This window comes from Amia ocellicauda, chromosome 9 (assembly GCF_036373705.1).
Source record: "Amia ocellicauda isolate fAmiCal2 chromosome 9, fAmiCal2.hap1, whole genome shotgun sequence".
NCBI lineage: Eukaryota > Metazoa > Chordata > Actinopteri > Amiiformes > Amiidae > Amia > Amia ocellicauda.
Genome location: NC_089858.1, coordinates 16,613,749 through 16,633,842, shown reverse-complemented (window position 1 = coordinate 16,633,842; position 20,094 = coordinate 16,613,749). Strand labels below are relative to the sequence as shown.

Below are 20,094 nucleotides of genomic sequence, written 5' to 3'. Positions count from 1 at the left end.
GGTGATATGGTTAGGTATTCAAGGTACCGACGTACAACATAGAAAACAGAAAACAAACCGGAATTGGAATGAAATGAACCAGCTAATGATATTAAAGGTTGTCACACAGGGATGCATCTCAGAGTCCTAACTAATGTACTTGCCTGTCCCACAGAGCACACCACACCTCTGTATGTGTGCTGGGGGGGATGGGGGGGGGGTTTGGAGCTTCTACATCTGTTAACTGTCATGCTATAAAAAGGTTGGGGAGTAATTGCCCAAAGTGCTTGCCATTTTTCTCTTTTTCGCCACATTATTCACGGCCCACTCGTAAATCTCCTGTAAGGCAATCGGCTCCATTTGTTTTGCAGAAATGAAAAAAAAGTAAAACAAAAAAACAATAACTACTAATGCGGCAGAAAACAGAACCAGGTCATTACAGCAAACTGGTCAGCTTCTGTTAGGAGTCGTGCCACTGACGCTCTGCTCCATCGTAAAAACGCTGTCCCAGCTGGTGCTATGTGCTTATAGCTACTCTACCCTCACATAACTATCATACATCCCTCCACTGGACTCAAAACATCTCTGTTTCCGTGCCTCCTCTGCACAGCTGCCTGCTCAAAATGTGCATAAATATCACCACATTTGCTGGTAACTGTTCCGTTTCTTTTAATGATTTTTGTTTAGGGGTGGGGGGGTGAGGGTTATTGATGCAAAGTGTGGCACAACATTTTATCATTATTATTCTTGTCACTCTGAACCATTTAAAAGAAAATGGTAGTATAACAGAAAACGGATGGCTTTGCTTTGGCCGGGCATGAACAGTTTCAGTCCTTCACTCAGCGTGTCAGCGTGACACCCAAGCAACCAATAAACGAACAGGACTGAAAGCAGTACCGAGCATCAAGCAGGAGAGGCAAATCTCCGGGTTTTCACAGTGAAAGAGTTACTGGATTCTGCGGCTCTAATGAATGAAAGGTGCAGACAGACACCCGAGAGGAAACAGCCAGGCTGTGGGCGCAGCGACGGAGCACAGACAGCCCTTCGAGTTATAAACAAACACACACAGTTAAAGAGGGAAATAAAAAAAGAGTTATGTCGGAACTTACCGATCATGTGGTTTGCAACATGGATCTGTATTTCCCTTTCTGTCTCAAAGGTCATTTGGCATTTGATGCACTGGTACGTTTTTTTCTGCAAGACAGAGAGAGGGCAGGATGTCATTACAGGGAAACGGACATGGACAATCCTGAAGTATTCAAACGGAGAAAGGTTTTTTTTATGGAAAGGTTGATAGTTTAAAAGCAAACGCACAAATAATTAACTAAATCAAATAAGACTCCCTTTGACTTTTGTTGTCAGCATCTAGCAGATCTAGCAGACAGACCTACACCCCGCAGATGGAAAGTGCAATAATCGGATGCAGCCAGCATATCTTCCTGTAGAACTGCGGTGAATCAAAACACTGCCGGCAAATTAAGTTTCTGAAGCAGGACCTCGGAGGAATAAGGCAATGAAACAGCAACACTTTAAACACTGCTTGAGAGTCTACATGGTGCACAGTTTTCCATTAAGGGGACAAAATAAAAAGAAAGGGGACAATGTGATGAGAAGACGAAGAAGAATAAAATAAAGCCACCTCAACAGCAACAAAAGAAGCAACCATGGAAATGAAAACATTTCACAGATCAGACAACTGTGGGTCATCGGAGAGGCACATTGATCGTTGAATTAATCGATTTATTTGAAATCCAGATCTCCTCTGGGACTCTGTACTCACTTTGGGGGCCGGAGAGGCGTCTGCCACCTTCTTCTGGTTGCTGGTCTCGGGCGTCATCTCCCGGTGGTCTAGTTGCACGTGGCTCTCCAGGTCCTCTACGCTCTCAAACTTCACTGCACACTCCGGGCAGCGCAGGCCAGCCAGGGGCTTCTCTCCGGGATCCTGTGACACCCCGACCCCCTGCCCCGGCCCTCCCCCACCCACACTGCTTGAGGACTGGCCGTTGGTGCCTCTGCTCATACATCCTGCACACAGCCCATAGGGCAGCCCGTTCACATCCAGCTTGACCAAGTCCTGTTTGTTCTTGAACTCCTTCAGGCACAGGGCGCACTTGTACAGCTTCTGCAGATGGCCGTTGGGGGAGGAAGAGGCAGAGTTGGTGGACAGTTTCTGCATGTGGAAGGTGCCGTGGATCTTGAGCTCCAGGGTGGAGGTGACGGTCTGCATGCACACCACGCAACGGAACCCGGTGAGGGAGTTGCGGAGGTCTGGGTGCATCTGGCAGTGCTCGATGAACTCCTCCTCACTCTGCAGGGGCATCTTGCAGATGCGGCAGGTGCCGGTGTCCAGGCTCTTGCTGTGCGTCACCTTGTGCTCGGTGAGAGTGAGCAGCGAGGGGAAGCGCTCCCCACAGATGGGGCACATGTAATGTTTGGCGGGGCCGCGGTGGGTCTGCATGTGCTCCCGCAGCCCGTTCTCCGAGAAAAAGGTCCGTGAGCACACATTGCACTTGTGGGTGCCTTTGATGAACTCAGCCTTCTTGCGTGAGCAGTCATCCTCGCCGGGCCGGATGTTGTGGTCCCGCAGGCGGTGGTTCTGCAGCAGCCCCTCCATTGTGTAGGCGGCACCGCAGATGTCACAACCGTACATGGGCTCAGACGCATCCACATCATCCTCGCTGGCCTCGTGGCTGTTCACCGTCTCCTGAGTCTTCAGCAGCATGTTCTGCAGGTCAGGAGCCTCTGCAGCCCTCTTGGCTACTGGGGGCACACCGTTGGGTGTTCCATTCTGGCTGCCATTGCCACCGTCGAAGACACAGTGCTTCTCCCGCAGGTGCTTCTCCAGCAGGATGATGGCGTGGAAGGCCTTGCTGCAGAAGCGGCAGTTGTACTTCTTGCTGTGGGTGGTGATGTGGCACTGCAGCTCCACCTCTGTGCTGAACATCTCCCCGCAGAAGATGCACTTGCGGGCCTTGGCCGGGTTTCCCAGGTGGCTGTGCTTCACGTGCAGCTGGAGGTCTGTCTCCTTGCGGAAATCCCAGTTGCAGGCAGTGCAGCGGTACATCTTCTTCTCGTTGCTGTGCTTGACAGCCAGGTGCACCTGGATGGAGACCTTGGAGTCGAACACCTCCTGGCACAGGGTGCAGTGGTACAGGACGAAGGTGTGCATGTCCAGCAGGTGCTTCTGCAGGTCATCCACTGAGGAGAACTGCTTGTCGCAGCTCTCGCACACATAGTGGGTGGACGTGGTCATGTAGTGGACGGTCAAGTGCTGCAGAAGGGAATCCTGTGAGTCAAAGTCCTCTTTGCACTGCGGGCAGGACTGCTTCCTCAGCAGCAGCTCCAGATGTGACTTCAGGTGAGCCTGGAAGCCCTCAAAGCTGGCGAACTTGAGGTCACACTGGTTGCATGGATACTCCCCGTTAGAGCCTGGGGTAGCACTGGCAGCCAGTCTCTGCCGCTTCGGGGAAGATATCTCAACATCAGACGATACAGGGCTGTGGTCTGCCTTGGAGCGCTTGTTGTTGGCCAGTGGGATGTTCTTATGGTTCTCCTTGATATGCTTGGTGAGTTTCAAAATGGAGCCGAAGATGGGCGAGTTGGTGCAGTAGGGGCAGGAGTAGACCTCCATGAAGGACTGGGAAGGCTGCATGACGGGGGACTCCAGCTTTGAGCTGCCCACGTTGCAGTGGGTCTGCTGGATGTGTTCGGTAAGGGAGGATTCGGTGAGGAAACCCATAGAGCACTGGTTGCAGAAGAAGGCATGGTTGCCCTCCAGGGTGGTGGAGGCAACACCGGGGAGGCAGTGGGTGACTCGGATGTGCTCCTGCAGGCTGTTGATGTCAGCAAACATCTCTGGGCAGTAGTTGCAGTGGAAGGCGGAGACGTTGCTGAACTGCAGGACTGGGAAGGCGCTGCTGTTGCGGTGTGCCTTGCGGACGTGCTCATTCAAGTTGTACAGCGTGGGCAGGGAGTCCAGGCACAGTTGGCACGTGTGACTCTGCTGGGGCTTGTCAGCATGAATGGTCTTGAGGTGGATCTCCAACACTGCAAGGCTGTTGAAGTCCCGCTTGGAGCAGTAGGGGCAGCTGTAGGTGACTTTGGCTGTCCAGTTCTGACTGTCCTCTCGCTCAGAAGAGACCAGCTTCCGGGCGGCCCTGGAGGGCTTCAGGGTGGAATCAGGGGTGGAGCCTCTCTCTACAGATGCGCTGGAGTCAGGAGTGGCGCTGCTCATGGAGGCCACGCTGCCCAGCACAGGATCGGGGCTGATACTGTGGTTGCTGGAGTCAGGCTGACGGTGGGTGTCCAGGTGGCAGTAGACATCCTCCACAGAGGAGAACTGCTCCGGGCACATTGGGCACTTGTGCTTCTTGTTGGCATGGGTCTGGTCGATGTGGCTCAGCAGGGAGCCCTCGTCAGAGAAAACCTCAGGGCAGTGGATGCACTGCAGGTCAGCCTTCTCAGAGAGCTGAGGGTGGCGTGTGAGAACGTGCTTCTCCAGCTCGTCGGTTTGGCTGAAGGTCTCCTCGCAGTAATCGCACATGTACAGGTCATCCTTCTTGCCCACTTCCTTCTCAGCCCGCGCCACGTGCTCCTTGTTCTTCTTGTGGGCCTGCATGTGGCTCTGCAGGGAGCTGGTGGAGGAGAAGCCTCGCTTGCAGACGGTGCACTTAAAGGGCTTGCTGGAGCTGTGCGTCTTCAGGTGGATCTTCAGGTGGTCGCTGCGTGAGAAGGCAGCCTCGCACTCATGGCAGTGGTACTTCTTGTCACCCGTGTGCAGCTTGACGTGGCGGTCACGGCTGCGCTTGTGCTTGAAGAGACGGCTGCAGTAGGTGCACTTGAAGGGCAGCTTGTCGCTGTGGATCTGCTCATGTCTCTTCAGGTAACTCAGCCTGCTGAAGGACTTGTCACAGAACTGGCATGGGTAAGGCAGCCCCGTGCCCCCTTCTTCCTCTCCCATGCCCAGATCACAGCTGTCCCCCAGCATCTGTGAGGGCGACGCCACATCTTTGCTGGAGGGGGAGGATGCCACCCAAGAGAGCTGAGGGTCGTCATCGCCATCTGCAACAGACAGAGCAGGCAGAATATTTATAAAAAATAAAACAAAATCGAAGAATAAAAGACGTCAATTCCCAGGGTGCCTGTGAAATAAGGACATTTTTTTTTTATCCCCTCCTCTCCCTCCACAGCCCCCACCCCAATCCCCTGTAGGACAGAATCAGCTTTTTATTTTGGTTACAGCAACAAGATTTACACACGGATGAAAAGCTTTTCAACCCGGATTAGAAGATACTGGGACAAGGTCTTCTTCAAAGGTTAACTCTTTGAGAGGGAGAGAGATGGAGAGAAATAAAAAGCAAACCAGAATAATTTGGGTTTTAATTTTTACTAACAAAGGGTACATAACAGACGGAGTGCTGGGATTAAAACATACATGTATAAATACATAACATGCAGCAGATGCTCAGGATTCGTGTGGAGGAGCTGGGGAATCACTCAAGCAGGATTCTTGAAGTTTTCAGCTGTCTAAGGAAGGCAGTACAAACTAAGCCCTAACGTCATGTATTTAGTATTTCCACTCGAAAAGAAAAAACACACATATAATATATATACACACATATATAGTCATAAGTAATTAAACAGGCATGTTCTGTTCAGGGCCTCCCTAAGTGAATTAGAAATATAGGGAGTGTTGAATCACGCGGCCCGTTTGTACTTGTTCCTGGTCTCCTATACGCAGCTCGGCTCTGGCTGCATGCGGCGCACGTTGTTTACATTGCTGCAGACTGCTGAAGCTACACCCTGCAAAACGCTGCACCCCAAGGGCCGTGCTGCAGGGCAGTTGGAGACAAGCCGAAGCAACATGATGTATGTACAGTGCTGCTACAGTCGGGATGCCCGTCCTGGGACGAAGCGCTTGACACACTGCACCAATAAGTAAACAGAGCACGGTCCCCCCCACTTCTCCCTCTGTTTCAGAAGAATGCTCTGCCATGAGTCACAGTTTCAACAACCAACAGCTGCTGCCGATTAAACTCCAATACATTCGGTAATTATGACGCTAAGTGTCTTGTAAGTCATGTGTTCTTTTTGAGAAATAGAAAAAAAAAAAAGTTAGCCTAATTGTGTAATTTTTGCAGTAAGATATTCGCATCCCTGTTGCGCTGTGTCTAATGTTATAGGTTAGAAAAGAAAATATAACGGTAGGGATTCTCAACGAAAGGGTTAAGAGAGGAAATGAAGAAAGGCTAAACTTCAGAAGGGCCTTCTGAACATTATTATTCCTGGTTAATCAATGAATAACACGATTGTTAAACAATCATAAAAATCGGTTTTAATTTGGTATCATGGATACATGCAGTTCATCTTGGATACAATCACATCTTAGATTAAATAAATACATATATTTAAACAATATGTAATAGTTACTTTGATTAATTTCTGTAACGTGGCAGCTAAAAAGACATATGCAGGGACTAAACACAGTGACTCTGAATTGGCCATTCGTGCCTGGAGAAAAAGATGGAAAAAACTAAATGGAGCAATAATAAACCTGCAGATGCAATAGACTCTTCAGGGTCTGGCATGAAAAATGAGAGACCGGATCAGTGTCCAGTGGTGTCAAAGCCAGAGCCATGAACCCGGTCTCTCGTGACATGTAAAGGAACAGGAGGAAGAGAACAGGCTGACGCACCTCTGATTGAGGTTTATTTTATTTTTTTAATGTATTTCTGGGAAAACTACATCACACTGAGCTAATTCACACTCTTATTACCAGAACTTGCAGAGCCACGCTCACTCCCTGTCTCGCTCACACGTAGTAAAGCGTGGAGCCAAGCAGTCCATTACCACAAGCAGACACAGCGCTGAGGAGTCCTCTACCTATAGCAGCCATTCAAAATATTCTCTGCTTAGGCAACAGCGCATGATTGGCAGAGTGAATCCTCCCGAGGCCCTGGCCCACTGTCATGGGGTAGATGTAATAAAGGCAGAATCAGAGGAGACAGCACAGTAAATCCCCTTCAAACTCTGTACACAGCCTGCCTCCCCGCCTCAGCTGACTCCACTCTGACTGCCTTAACCCTTGCAGGCCCAGACCCTGCCTCTCTCTCTCTCTCTCTCTTCCCCCCCCCCTCTCTCTCTTCCCCCCCCCCGTCTCCCTCTCTCAGCAAGGGTTCAACGGTTTTTGCCTTGGGTTAAAACATAAAAATAAAAGGACTCTTTATGAAGGCTCTTCCTGCACTGATCCCTCCCCCATCTTCCCTGACTCTCAAGGCAGCCCCGGCTTTTCACATGTCAGGTTTGCGGCGGCTGGCGCCTCGCAGGGCTCCATGCTGACCTTTCAGAAGTGTCAGACAACTCTCCGACTCCGGACAACCTGCTTTGGCCACTACAGAGCAGTCCCTGCCATCCAGACCAAGTAGGGGACAGGGAGAACAGCACCCCCTGGTGATGGTGTTTATACACACTCTCTCTCACACACACGCAATTTAGATACTTGTGCCACAGTCCAGACAAAATACTTAAATTTATTTATTTTGGTTTGTTAGTGACGGAAGATCTACAGTTCCTAAGCTTGTTAATCAGATCATTCTGATACTTTCCGGCTTCATTAGATACCACGGTTCCTATGTATATACCCTGTACTATAGGACAACAACAGGTGCAGGGACCTTCAGGAAGTGGCCCTGGACAGACAGGCTGGTCTCTCCTCTCATTTAAACTGCACATAATCCAAAACAAAAATCACTGGATGAATTAAGAGTGTGGTTTTATTTTTTCTCCCAAACTCCAGCTGATCTGGGGAAAGGGAGCTGGACGGCACATCTAAAGCAGGGTGGCCTATGCGCTTGGTCACGGCTTTCATATGTTCTTAGCCTTGCAGGAGCGGGACCTGCAGGGTTGTAAAGGTCTCTGTGATCCATCACCTGGTAATGACGTGCACAACGTGGTGACTGTGACCAATTAAGTGCAGTTTATTTACATCAAAGAGTTTATTTAAATTAAGTAGTTCGGAACTCGAAATGGAGCAAAAACCACAGGCATTGTGGTCCTGGAGGAGCAGTGGATTGTGGGTAAACTGGATCTACACAACAGGCTGCTGTTTATAGGAGGTGAAGTAACAGCACAGAGCCGGCACTGGGGACTGTGGGCTTCGCCTCAACATTCTTTTTCTATGAATACAGCAAATGTTGGCTATATCCGTAAAGGAGTCACTTCCCATTTAACACAAAACATGTGGGACCAGCCAGGAACTCTCTAGAAAGGGGTTCAATGGGGTATGGCTCCTGGGTTTCAGTCAGGGCTCACTGTCCCCGTGAAAGAAAACCTTCCACTGTCAGGAATGCAGCTGCCCAAAATGTTTTTTTTTCCTTGTGCAGTTATTGTTTCCACATAAACATCTTCTGATCAAAAGTTAAACCGTGAAAAGCGAATTCAATTTTTTTTTTTTTTTTTAATTCCAAGTCAAAAGCACACGCTCCTGTGATGAATTATTTTAGCACACAATTAAACCATGGCCCCTGACAAACTTCACGGTGATCTCTGCAGTGCCGAGGTGAAAAGGGAATAATGTATGATAAGTGGGATCTGCCATTCGACTGGCAGGTCCTCTAACGCAGTCCTGCTGTGTTACAGTTTTGTACAGTACAGCGCGGAGGAAATACAAAGAAACATTTGGTAGTGTTTTGACAAAAAAAAAAAAAAAAAAAAAGACGAAGAAAAACTAAGAAAAAAAAAATTGGCACGGCTGGTCATTCTCTGAATTATAAATCTATTAATGCTAATGCAATCCTCTGAATGCAACAGAATGTGAAAAATCACTTTTGAAAAAGAAGGAGATTATAGTCATTAAAAATGGCTAATCCTCTGAAGTGGGGCTGTTCTAAAATAGAAGATCACATGGCTTTTAGAAAGCTTTTGTCATCCGTGCACTGGGGACTCGGCAAGAGCATTAAATGGGTAAGAAAATTCAATGAAAAGTTAAATTAGAAAGAAACAGAAAGAAAGGCAAGGAGAAAAAAAAGGAAAAGGAAAAAAAAAAAAAAAAAAAAAGCCAAAAGCCGAGACAGGAGCGGGCACACAAACACACGGTGCTTTCTTCTACGCGTGCAGCCCGAGCCGTCTTCGCATCGCTTTCATGCTGCAAGTCATTACCAAATCAACAGACAGGGCTCCAGTCAGGTCTGGTGACGGCCTTCACCTCGGTCCGGCGCAGAGTCTGGGATGGGGGAGCAAGTTCCCATTGATGTCCCGTCAAAGGAACGACAAGTACCCTGCCATCACAAACAGGCAGATAAATTGGACTGCTGAAATAAACATGGCTTTACAGAGATCCCCCCAGCCCTGTGTGCTCGGCACCGTCTGCTTGTCGGCAGGTCCAAGGGGGTGCTGTGGGGCCTGACCTGGCCAGCCTGCTGCCACTCTCGCCAGCTGGGTGCAAAGGAACGCTAGGTTTGTGGAAAGCCCCAAAGCACACAGTGAATGGTGTTAATAATGCAGGGAAATTTTGGTTTCGATTCTAACTCATATGAACACCAGGAGACCAAAAATAAACCAACAAACAACTAAATACATAAATCACATCAAATTGTCAGCTGTCTGCCCCTTTTACGCCTGAAGAAACGGAGAGCTCCTCGAGTTGATTAAAGCAACTTTTTAAATTGGGAATATATATTTAACTTTTTAACAAGGTCAGTGCACGAATCTGTCACCACAATCCTTTGTGGTGTATGTCTGAGCACAATGCCAGGTCTTACACTATTTAAATTAAATGGAAAACCGAAGCAAATTAGCAGGAGCAGCAGCAGATGACAATTTCTGAAGTCTGCTTCTTGACTACAAAAGCTACTCATTCTCCTCCATTTTTCTTTTTTCTTCTTTTTATTTGAACACAAAGTGTGAGATTTTGCTATTCTGGACAGCACTGCTACAATAGATCAATACCATGTCAAAGTCAACAACCCTAATGCTGCTATCTGTGCAGTGCGCAGTGTGAAGGATCCTGCGCTGTACGGTGCAGATAACAGCCCAGCCATGCAGGATCAGCGAGGACCCTCTTGCACTGCGGAGTTCAACTCAGGGCTTTGTGCATTTATTGATTTTTCTTCTCCAGGACAGAAACGACATTTCATTCTTAAAATACTTCTGCGACAGTTCACTTGCCTCCTCTGTGACCTTCTCCGTTTACTGAATTGTTGTGATTTATTTTCAGTTTCATACATTTTAAGCGTTAAGTGGTCAACCCTGCACACAGCACCTAAACAATCCCTTTTGTTGTTCGTTATTCCAGAAGCTTTCCTGCACACAACACAAACTAGCGTGTCTAGTTATCTTACTACTGCTTCCGTTACATTAAAGTGTGTGGGTCTGTGTGCGTCAGCTTCCTTCTCTCTGCCTCATGTCTTACACTATATTCCCACTGGCTATTCCCTCCTGGCCTTGTGTTCTGTAACCTTTCCCCCATGTGATGCGAACTCTTCCCTTGACTCTAACCTGGTTACAGCACTACAGAAGTCAGGAAAACTTGACTTCCGAAACACTACCCTACTGCAGGAACTCTGCACACACATACTATTCTTATTCCCACTGTGAGGCAAGAGCAGACCTAGAGTTGAAGGATAAGACAGGCTGCTGAACCTGGGCTATAACATTGGTACCAATGGACAGCAGCTCTGCCAGGGCTGGCGGTAGAGTGGCCGGCTAGGCCTCCTCACCAAGAGCCCTTCTGTGGCCAGGGGTTCACGAAGCTGGCCAGGCCGTACAGATGCACAGCCCTGCATTCCCATCAGCGTGGCTTGGGCAGGACAGGCACAGAACCAGACGCCTCACAGAGGACCCCAGACATTCGTGTGCCACGGAGGACCCCTCTGCAGCCCCAGTACTGACAGAAGAACTCAGTCTGTTCAGCCGCCCTGAGCCCCCAGCCAGTATGCTGTGAGCCAGCCTGTGGACCCGGCTCCTCATGGACAGGAGCACACAAACACACACACATTCAGCACGTCACATATGGCATTAATTGGTACCCATAGAGGCCAAGCTGTACTCCCTGTGACAGTCCAGAAGGCCAGGGGCAGTGGGGACTGGGAGCCAGGGCTCCACAGAGGGGCAGCAGGGAAACAGAGGACTGCAGATGATGGGATATCACAAGGGGCTCAACCAAACAAACAAACATGAAGCAGAAAAATAAAAGCAGCATCACCTTTCCTAGTGTAATGTGACACACATTCACAAGAGTTCCCAGTTACTAACTAAATTTGATATAGTGCCTTTCAGGCCCAGTAGACAATACATCATTCCTAATGTGGTGGTTGAACTTTCCACAGCCGCAGACTCCTTCACTCTGGCTCCGTTCTCTCCTTCTCCACAATGTTCAAAGCACCGGAGCTCAGGGAAGTGCGATGTCAGCTCAGCGTTGCCTGTAACTGCTCTTTGAGACTTTGCCTTGACTCGAGCCGCGGCTGGCCTGCCCTGCGCTGTATGACGTCTAGTATAGTCTGCCTTTTTGGGTTGTTTCTACACCCAGTTTGTATTGCATTGCACCCAGGGCATCTTGGAAACGAAACGGCCAGATCGTGGACGTTTCCATTACAGGGGATACTGAGACAGACCCCGGCCACATGCGAAGGGAATGGGACAGAGGAGGGGCACACAGGCAGCGGGGCACAGGGGTTGGGTGGAGGGGGTACAGAAGGATCCAGGGAGAGCATGCTCCTACAGCAGCCTCTCCTCCTCCTCCTGCGCTTCCCTTCCCCTCAAAGCGGGAACATTTCTCCGTCTACGTCACACGGAGCTGGGACTTAAAACAGCTGCACCCTAATTACATGTGAAGTGTACCAAAACAATTCTTTTATCGCAGGCTGTAAAGAACAGTTTGGCATCTGGCAGTCTTTTCATTCCTTCCAAAGAGATACAAGCTTGTTTCAACATTTTTTTTTTTGTCACCTGTAGTGGTGATTAAAATTCATTATAAATGAAAAGGATCGAAGGCACGTTCCTCTGTGTACCATTCGAAAGTAAAAACCACAAACAGCTGCCTGCTAATTCAAGCAGGAAAGTAGTGGGTTGTACTCCATGAATCAGAGCGATACCTCCAGATCAGTCTGCAGCAGCTGTGAGAGGGAGACGGCAGCACAAGCCCATCTCTGCTCCACCGACGGGCCACACGTCTTCACGGTGGGTTAACCCCCCCACCCCTCCACTCTCTGCCATCCCCAAACCTTCCCTGCACTGCCATGTAAAAGATACACGCGTACGAAGACTGGATATTGAATTAAGTGCTCGTCAGTTGCTCTCCATTTCCTTTGTTTTTGCTGGCTACAGGAGAACTGGAAAAAAGCTAAAAAAAAAAAAAAAAAAGCAAACTTTCATGAAAAGTTTGAAATGCTCACTTTTCGCGATAAAGCTTTCAGAGAAAGAGAGAGAAAGGGGGAAAGGAAAGTGAAAGAGAAGAAAAGACCCTGCCAGCTTGAAAGCTTCCTCAGCTGTTACAGACAACGCTAATGAACAGGTTCTTTCAGAGCCACGGTGACAGCGTAATGCCATAAAAGACGGAGCTCCTGTTACGGCTGCCGTTTCTTGCTCCTTTATAAAAACAACAATGAGAATAATAAAATAAATAAATGAATAAATTGCCATTATAACGTTTTTAATGAGCCGTGCCTCCACGCTGAGCCCAGGCAGGACGGTGTGTCAGCGGGATGTCTGGACTCGGCCCACTTGCACCATCCAACCTCACACCTCTCCACCCCGCTTTGATCCCCGGGAATCGCTCTCTGGACGTGTGTTAGGCAGATCACAGACGGCAACATTAAGTTCCTCAGCAGCTTTCTGAGGCAAAGCCCTGGACTTTGATCAGCCGGAGTCCACATCATCTCCCTTTTAAACACAGTTCTGCATCTCCCTCTCTCTCTCTCCATCTCTCTCTCAGTCTGGGTGTCTGCAGTAGTGCATGGGCAGACATGCACTGTGCTGCGCCCTCACATTCATGGATCACAAGTGTTTGGTTATAACTCATCTTAATTTAATTAGTCTGAAGTTACGTTCACAGCGAGCGGGGTTGTTGTGAGAAGATTATCCATAATTTCCAGCGCTCAATCACCAGCTCTCACATTATATTACAAATAGATACCGTATAGCCGTCAGTGCAAAGTGAAAGACTGGGGCATTTAAAATAATTTACACTATTCCAATTTAGCAATTGTAGACAAAAATGTTAAATAACGTCAGACAGGTAACTGATTACACCTGAAAGAGATCAGGGGGTGGGGAGGCAAAATCTGTATAACAACTATAACGCCAAGATTATAGACGAGCCTACAGTAAGTTACATCACTCAGGCCGGGAGACAAGTACTCGACAGTAATAAAAGGAAAATGTGGCAAATCCCTCTAGAAAATCGCGAACTAACAAACTAAATAAATAAACAAACAAAGAAATAAACACTCTTGCGCTGGTGTAGGCGAATGGATACAGTTTGCATCGTTAATGGAGCTAAACACGGATGACCTTTCCCGAGGTTGCGCACAGGCGGTTCCGTCTCGCCCTGCAGAACTCCAGCTCCTGGCTGCATTGTTCCACCCTACGGACCCCTGCCGCCCCCTCCCCCACTCCCCACCTCTGCTGCTGGGCTTTTAAATAAGTAATGCCAACAGCTGTAACCTAATCAGAGGCTTTTTATTTGAAACAAAAAAGGAACCCGGACGGGACGCTCCTCACAGACGCAGGGGGGAGACGCAATGAGGTCTGTGGGGGCCCTGGGGAGGAGGGGGTCTGCCGCCCACGGGGACCCCAGCCCAAGCAGAGTGTGGCGGGTACCTCCTGCCCGCTGCTCCACTGGGACGCCCCGCAGCCCCCCAGGACCCCCATCGAGTCGGAGAGGAACACCTGGACCAGCCAGCCCCCACCACACAAAGCAAAGCCCCACACAGCCAGCAAAGATGCGACATTAACAACAACAACAACAGACACCCGCACACAAACATGTACACGATATACATCTGTGGACGCTCTTCCATTAATATATATATTTTAGACTTTCTTAATATATAAACAGACTACCCATATGTGGGGCAGACAGTAAGATGCATGACAGATTTATAGTCTAATTCTAAACAATTCCTTTTTTTTTTTTTTTTTTTGGATGATCACATCCTACACTACAGACTGCCCTTGTTTGTCAGGGTGGGGGGCAGGTTATAGTAAGTTGACACGGTCAGATAAGATAAATAAATCGAAAAATAAAGAAAGAAACCTGTATTAAGGCCAAAGGACAGTCCAGTCTCAGTGACCACACTGGCTGCACCGAACTGAACAAGCTCTCTCCACCTGTTCACTGAAGCTTTTTTAGCAGAGAAATACAAAAATGTAAAAAGTAATAAATAAATACAATAAAAAAATACAAAAACACTAAGTTGGTTGTAGCAGAGAGTGCAGCATGAGCAAACACCTGGATCCCGCATTACAAAATAATTGCAGGATAATTACAGGAGTATTAAAATGCCCGGTCCCCAGGGTAAGACAGAAGCACCCAGCTGCACCTCGCGGAAGGGGACTGAATGCCTTGAATCATTATTATTAATGGAAATTTCAGCGCTAAGCCAAAGAAAGAGAAAAGAAAAAATCGCCAGGCTCCAGCGTGCGCTCGCGGCACACTCGCAATTAACTACCGGAGCCAAGGAAAATGACTCAAGATGCAGCACCAGCGCAGAGCAGAGAAGAGAGCGATGGATGCGTTTTCTCCCCAACACACAGTTCGAGAAACAGAAAATCATCAAAAATCCTCAAACTTCCAGTTGATAAATATAGCAAGCTGGTCCCGCTGTTCACGGTGTGGCGTGGGCAGCGCGGGGGACTCGAGACTGTGCTTCCCACCCCCAGCGTTTCATTTCTGATTTAACTCTACTCCTCTTCCTTCGCTCTCTATGCATCTAGAGCGCTCCGTACCGACATGGCTTCAGATCAGGAAGCTGCTCAGGCGCCTTGGAAGGGGGCGGATGTTTGGCTACCAGCCTTCCCATTGCCATTGCAGCCATTAAATTAAGTCCTGCGTATCCGTCTCCTATAGACACCTGGGTCTCAAAGAGCACACAGAGCTTATGAGCTTCCCCAGCGAAAGGGACATCAAGTGTGGCGCGTGTTTTTGGCCTTGTAGAGGACATGCACAGTTATGGGTCAGGGTGAAGAGCAGAGACTGGCATCTCACCATCGACCTACCCCTGGCTGACAGAGAGGCAGAGAGAAAGCATGGGCAGATGACGAGAAGGAGAGCTGCGGCTGGAATTTGATTAAAATTGAACCGTATGCACACCTGGGCAAAGGCAACCGTTCTATCGCTCATCGCAATCAGACAGAGGCACGGGCGCACCAGGTTTACGGCCTCCTCAACACTGCACCTCTGCGTGTGAATCATTATCGGTTTGCACCCCCGGGCACCCCGATGCTTTAATTTCCGTCAATGACTCAGCTCGGCCATTCCCCGTGTGGGGTCAGCAGACTCTTCCTGCATTGTAGGACACAGACACAGCTGAGAAGACCCAGAATAATAACCGTGTAAACAAAACAATGAGTAAAGATAAATAAATGAACAGCATGTCCAACTGAAACACACAAGTATCGCGCACCTGAGCCAGTTAGTGTGACCACCACACACCAGCAGGTTCAGCTCTCAAACATGGCTATGAAACACACAGACATAAGCTCACAACTTCGCTTTGCATCAGTAGGAGAACACCATGTGATCTATGTATATGTAATTTCATTTATTATTACTGCCAGCTACAGCAAATGGGGAAAATGTCTAACTTCGTCAACAGTATGGCTGCAGGCCCGAGGAGAGTCTACCAACAAGGCCCTACAAAAGAAAACCGCAAAACGTCAACAGAGTTGTGAGCAGCTGTTTATATTGGCGTTCTCTTGATCATTTTTTTTTTTATCATTTATAAAATTGTATCACAATGAGAAGGTTCGTTTCCCTTTTGCATTTGATTACAGATCGTAAACCCTGATAATTCTACAGCCATCATACAGATCTCTACACAGTCAATATGCTTAGTTTATTTATTTTTAATAAGGCGGTGAAACCTGGGTGAGGGGAGGGCTTTAGCGATGCAGAGCTGTAGGGTAGATTTTGACCAGCTCTGTACGCAAGACCGCAGTAGAGCTTCTTTTGCATAAAATAATAAAACAATGAATGAAAACACAAGTATGAAGATCAATACAGTCAACAAAAAACAACAAAAAACTAACTTTCAGTCTTGCTTTGGGGATTAAAGCGCACACGGGCTGCATCAAAGGGGGCTGGGGTGGAAAAAAAAAGCGAAAGGCACAAAGGTAGCGCTATAGGAGAAAAAAAAAAAGCTGCCCAACATGAAACAGATCAAAGAAACAAGCCGGTAAAATGAGGAGCTGGGGGGTCCTTTAATTACTTACTACATCCGCCAAATCATGGGGCTAAGAGAAGAAGGAAGGGTCTCAAAAAAAAAAAAAAGTTTCGAAGTCCATTGGTTCCTCAGTTGCCTTTGCTTGCAGCTGCCCCCCCACCACCCTGGCTGACAAACAGTGCCAGTTCCCATCCCCGCCCCCTCCCCCTCTGCCAATGAGGCCCCCGCTCCATGCAGGGCCCTCCCGCTGGCACACGGGGGACTGGCGTCCACTGCGACTGCCTGACAAAAAAAAAAAAAGAGAGAAAAGAAAAAACTTTTTGTTGGGAACTTCTGGCAGCGCCCCAGGGGCTTTTCTCTGGGAAGGAGAGATCAGCCTGACCCCCAGGCCGTCTCATTTTTCGCAGCCCGGCTCGGTTTAAAAAAAAATATATATATATGGGAAGAAAAAAAAAATCGTGCAAGTTCACAGAGGGCAGTGCACCATGGGGCAGCAGATCAAGCCTGGCCACTGGCTGTTTCTGCTCCACAGTAGAAAAAAAGGATTGCTTAGGGACTGGACTTAAGTAGAGGCACAATTTAACTTCAAACATTACGCCCCCCCACCTACCCATCTCCATTTTTTTTTTTTAAATAAAATAAAATAAAACTAAAAAAGAAAAAAAAAGAAAAAAGGACATTTCGCAAGCTGCTGTTCCTTTCAAGCGCTCCTGAACACCAGCTTAGCCACGGCTAACAAAGAGCTCGCAGGAGTCTGTCGCTCACGCTGCGATGCAAACCAGAGCGTTTGAGGGGGAAGGTTCCTCCATCCGATCTGCCCTTGTCCTTCAGTGATACACAGAGGCCGAATTCAACGGCAAAACACACGGCGATAAAGACATCCAGTACCCTCTCGACAGGAATGCGATGCGGCTAGGGAGGGCCGCTACCTGGGAGTCAATGGTTAGTGAAAGGTGAGTGGTGTCCATTGGAGAGACTCGGACAGCTCGTTTTAGTTTCCTCCAGAATCGTTCGCTATTTAAACAACCAACACAAAATAAAACAAAGTAACAACGCCACCCCACTTCAGGTAGGTCCTTCAGAACGGCTTCATGTCAGCCGTGTAAAATTTAGAGACTTGTACCAGAATTCACTCAAAATTACAGTGAAGGCCTCTAATGTCAGACGACCCCCAAAGCCTTTCGATCGGCCCTCACCCCGGGCCAGGACTCACACCGGTGCCCTGCACCAGCCTGGGCAGGTCAACGTCGCCAATCCGGCAAGCAGACCAGTCTGCCATCACCTGCCTGCCGATAGGATGTACAGGAGCCTGGGAGGAGGGGGTGGAGGAGGCCCACGCGTGCAGTGCATCCCTTATAAAATAAACTGTCAGTTTGTGAAGACTAATAATGGGTCAGAAAGGAATTGTACGAGGCAGGGAGGTGATTATCTTAAAGGTAAATACTCCAGTTAACTGGTCCCTGCAGACTCCTGGCTGTGTTTTTAATTATCCGTAAAATCCCTCCCTAAAAACAGAAAAAACAAAAAACTTAACTAAACACACGGCACTGTAGATGTATGCATTAAGGGCTGTTTAGGGGGCTCTCTTAGGCAGAGCCAAGAGACCATGATTTAGAAGTTAATGAAGACACTGTAGCACTGTCGCCCTATAGAAACCACATCTCGCCCTCACTTTGTGTGAGCGTGTGTGTGAGAGAGAGAGAGAGAGAACTACCACAAACCAGACACCGAGACCTTACCTAAAAGCATATGCATGCTTAAATTCAATTAAAATTAAATTAAATGAAAACCCCAAGTGTTTTATTACTAATGCTGCTCACTATCACTTATATTTTATTACTAAAAATGAATAATTAAAGCAGTAAGGACATTATTACAAAAACAATAAGTTGGGATTTATTTATTCCCCCCACCCCCCTTCTTAATAAAGCCATGCACGTTTATAAATTGCGTCTCATGCAGGGCTGGGGGAGCACAGGGGTCGTCACGGCAGCACAGTTACGTTTCAAGCCCTCCGAACACAAAGCTAGGCCCTCGATGCTCCATGGCACCGGGTTCCAGCTACAGAGTGGAAGAGTGCATTAAACCCCCACCGTGCCACCTCCCCACCCCCCTCTCCTCTAAAGTCAGACCCGGCACCAGAAGCAGAGGGCTGGGGGGGATTATGCTACAGCTTAGCAGAGAAACGCCTAGCATAGCAATTCAGACTGCGAATTTTGGGAGTTTGCTAATCAATTCGAAGCAAGCAGGCACTTCATTTACATAATAAAAATCAGCGCTAATTACAACGTTCGCTAATAAATCTCTGTAACTTGCGCCTTGGATTACAGGCCCTGCGCGTGGAGGGAGGAGATTGCAGGTCCCCCCCCCTCCCTCCCTCTTTATCTGGCTCTTGGAAAATAATAATGTTTATGAAAACACTGGAAAGAGGCACCAAATCCTGAGGCCCACAGAGCGGCGGAGTGCCGGTCCGGAGAGCCTGTAGCGTGGCCGGCGGCCCAGTGCGCTCCAGTCACAGCTGCTCCCCCAGCTCTCTAACACTCAGTCCGCAGCACAGCCAGAGAGGGGGCAAGAGAGAGGAACAAATAGGAGGGGGGGGGTGTAGCTGTTGGAATTGAGAGTATGTAGTATTTAAGGATTTGGTGGAAGGCATAACTGTTCAACGCCCCAAAAAAGGATGAAAACAACTGATGCTTTGACATTACAAGAAGGGGAGAAAAAAAAACAAATAAATAAACAAACAAAAACAAAACAAAAAGAAAATGTGCAGCTCTGTGCCATGCAATTCTTGTCAATCAGAATTATCTGGACTAGCAGCACTCTTTCCACCGCCCCCCCCCCCCAAAATAAAAACCCACTCCTCTCCCAGCTCTCCTTAACTTTCCTCTGCCAGTTGCAATATCCTGTCAGATTATTTTCTCCCCGCACAGAGCTGCTGCTGGTTCCCGTTCTGAGCTGGGCCCTTATCAGCCGCTCCCAGTCAGCCCCAGGCCCCACACAGCTGTCACTGCGTCCCTCAGTCCCCCCCACTTTATCTCCGCACACAGACCGCAGCCTGGCATGAGACTGGGGGCCGAGCGGCTGTTCCTCTCTCCCTGGGAACCAGGCATGGAAACAGCCCTGCATTACTCTCCCCGGTCCTGGGGGAGTTCATTACTCAAGCAGGGCGCTCCCACTAGTGAGCCAAAGTGCAGGCCAGCACATTCCGACTGCGCTTCGCTGGAGCTTCTCTCATTAAAAAAAAAAAAGAGAGAGCGCGAGAGAGAGGGAGAGAAACAGGAGTCAGCCACAGACAGACAGAGCAACGCAGCAAGACTAATAATTCGGTCTTCTTGTTTTGTTTGTTTTCTGTTGTTGCTTTTGAAGGGTTGTCACTTTTATTTATTTTGTTTAACGGTGTATTGTTTTCATAGTTGCGAATAAAAAAATTAATTGGCTTGGGGGGCAGGGGGGAGTTTTCCTTTTGTAAATGCTCATCACAGCACTTGCTGGCTCTGGGGTAGGGTGGGGGGGGGGCTGTGACAGGGGTGGGCAGTAGTTTGCCTTGGCTTACCCCTCTCTGAAGAGACTCCGATATCACCATGACTAAAAAACATCAATGCACACTCACCTATTGATAGTTTGTTTCCTCTAGAAGGAGAGGGGGGGGGGGAAAGTTTAAAACATTTTGGCAACCTCCCCCTTGCAGACAGCACTACAGCAAGCGCCGTCTGGTGCCAGGATTAGATCAGGCACT

At 48.5% G+C, this 20,094-nt stretch overlaps 1 protein-coding gene across 1 annotated transcript in view; it reads right to left on the bottom strand.

Annotated features, from left to right (window-relative positions):
• znf423 (zinc finger protein 423) overlaps positions 1 to 20,094 on the bottom strand; it is a 128,220-nt gene that overhangs the window by 64,353 nt on the left and 43,773 nt on the right. Inside the window, exons 4-5 of the mRNA XM_066713472.1 lie at positions 1,760 to 5,040; positions 1,089 to 1,173 (exon numbers count right to left, since the gene is read on the bottom strand). Coding sequence (XP_066569569.1) covers positions 1,089 to 1,173; positions 1,760 to 5,040 — 3,366 coding nt within the window. The remainder of the gene's footprint in view (positions 1 to 1,088; positions 1,174 to 1,759; positions 5,041 to 20,094) is intronic.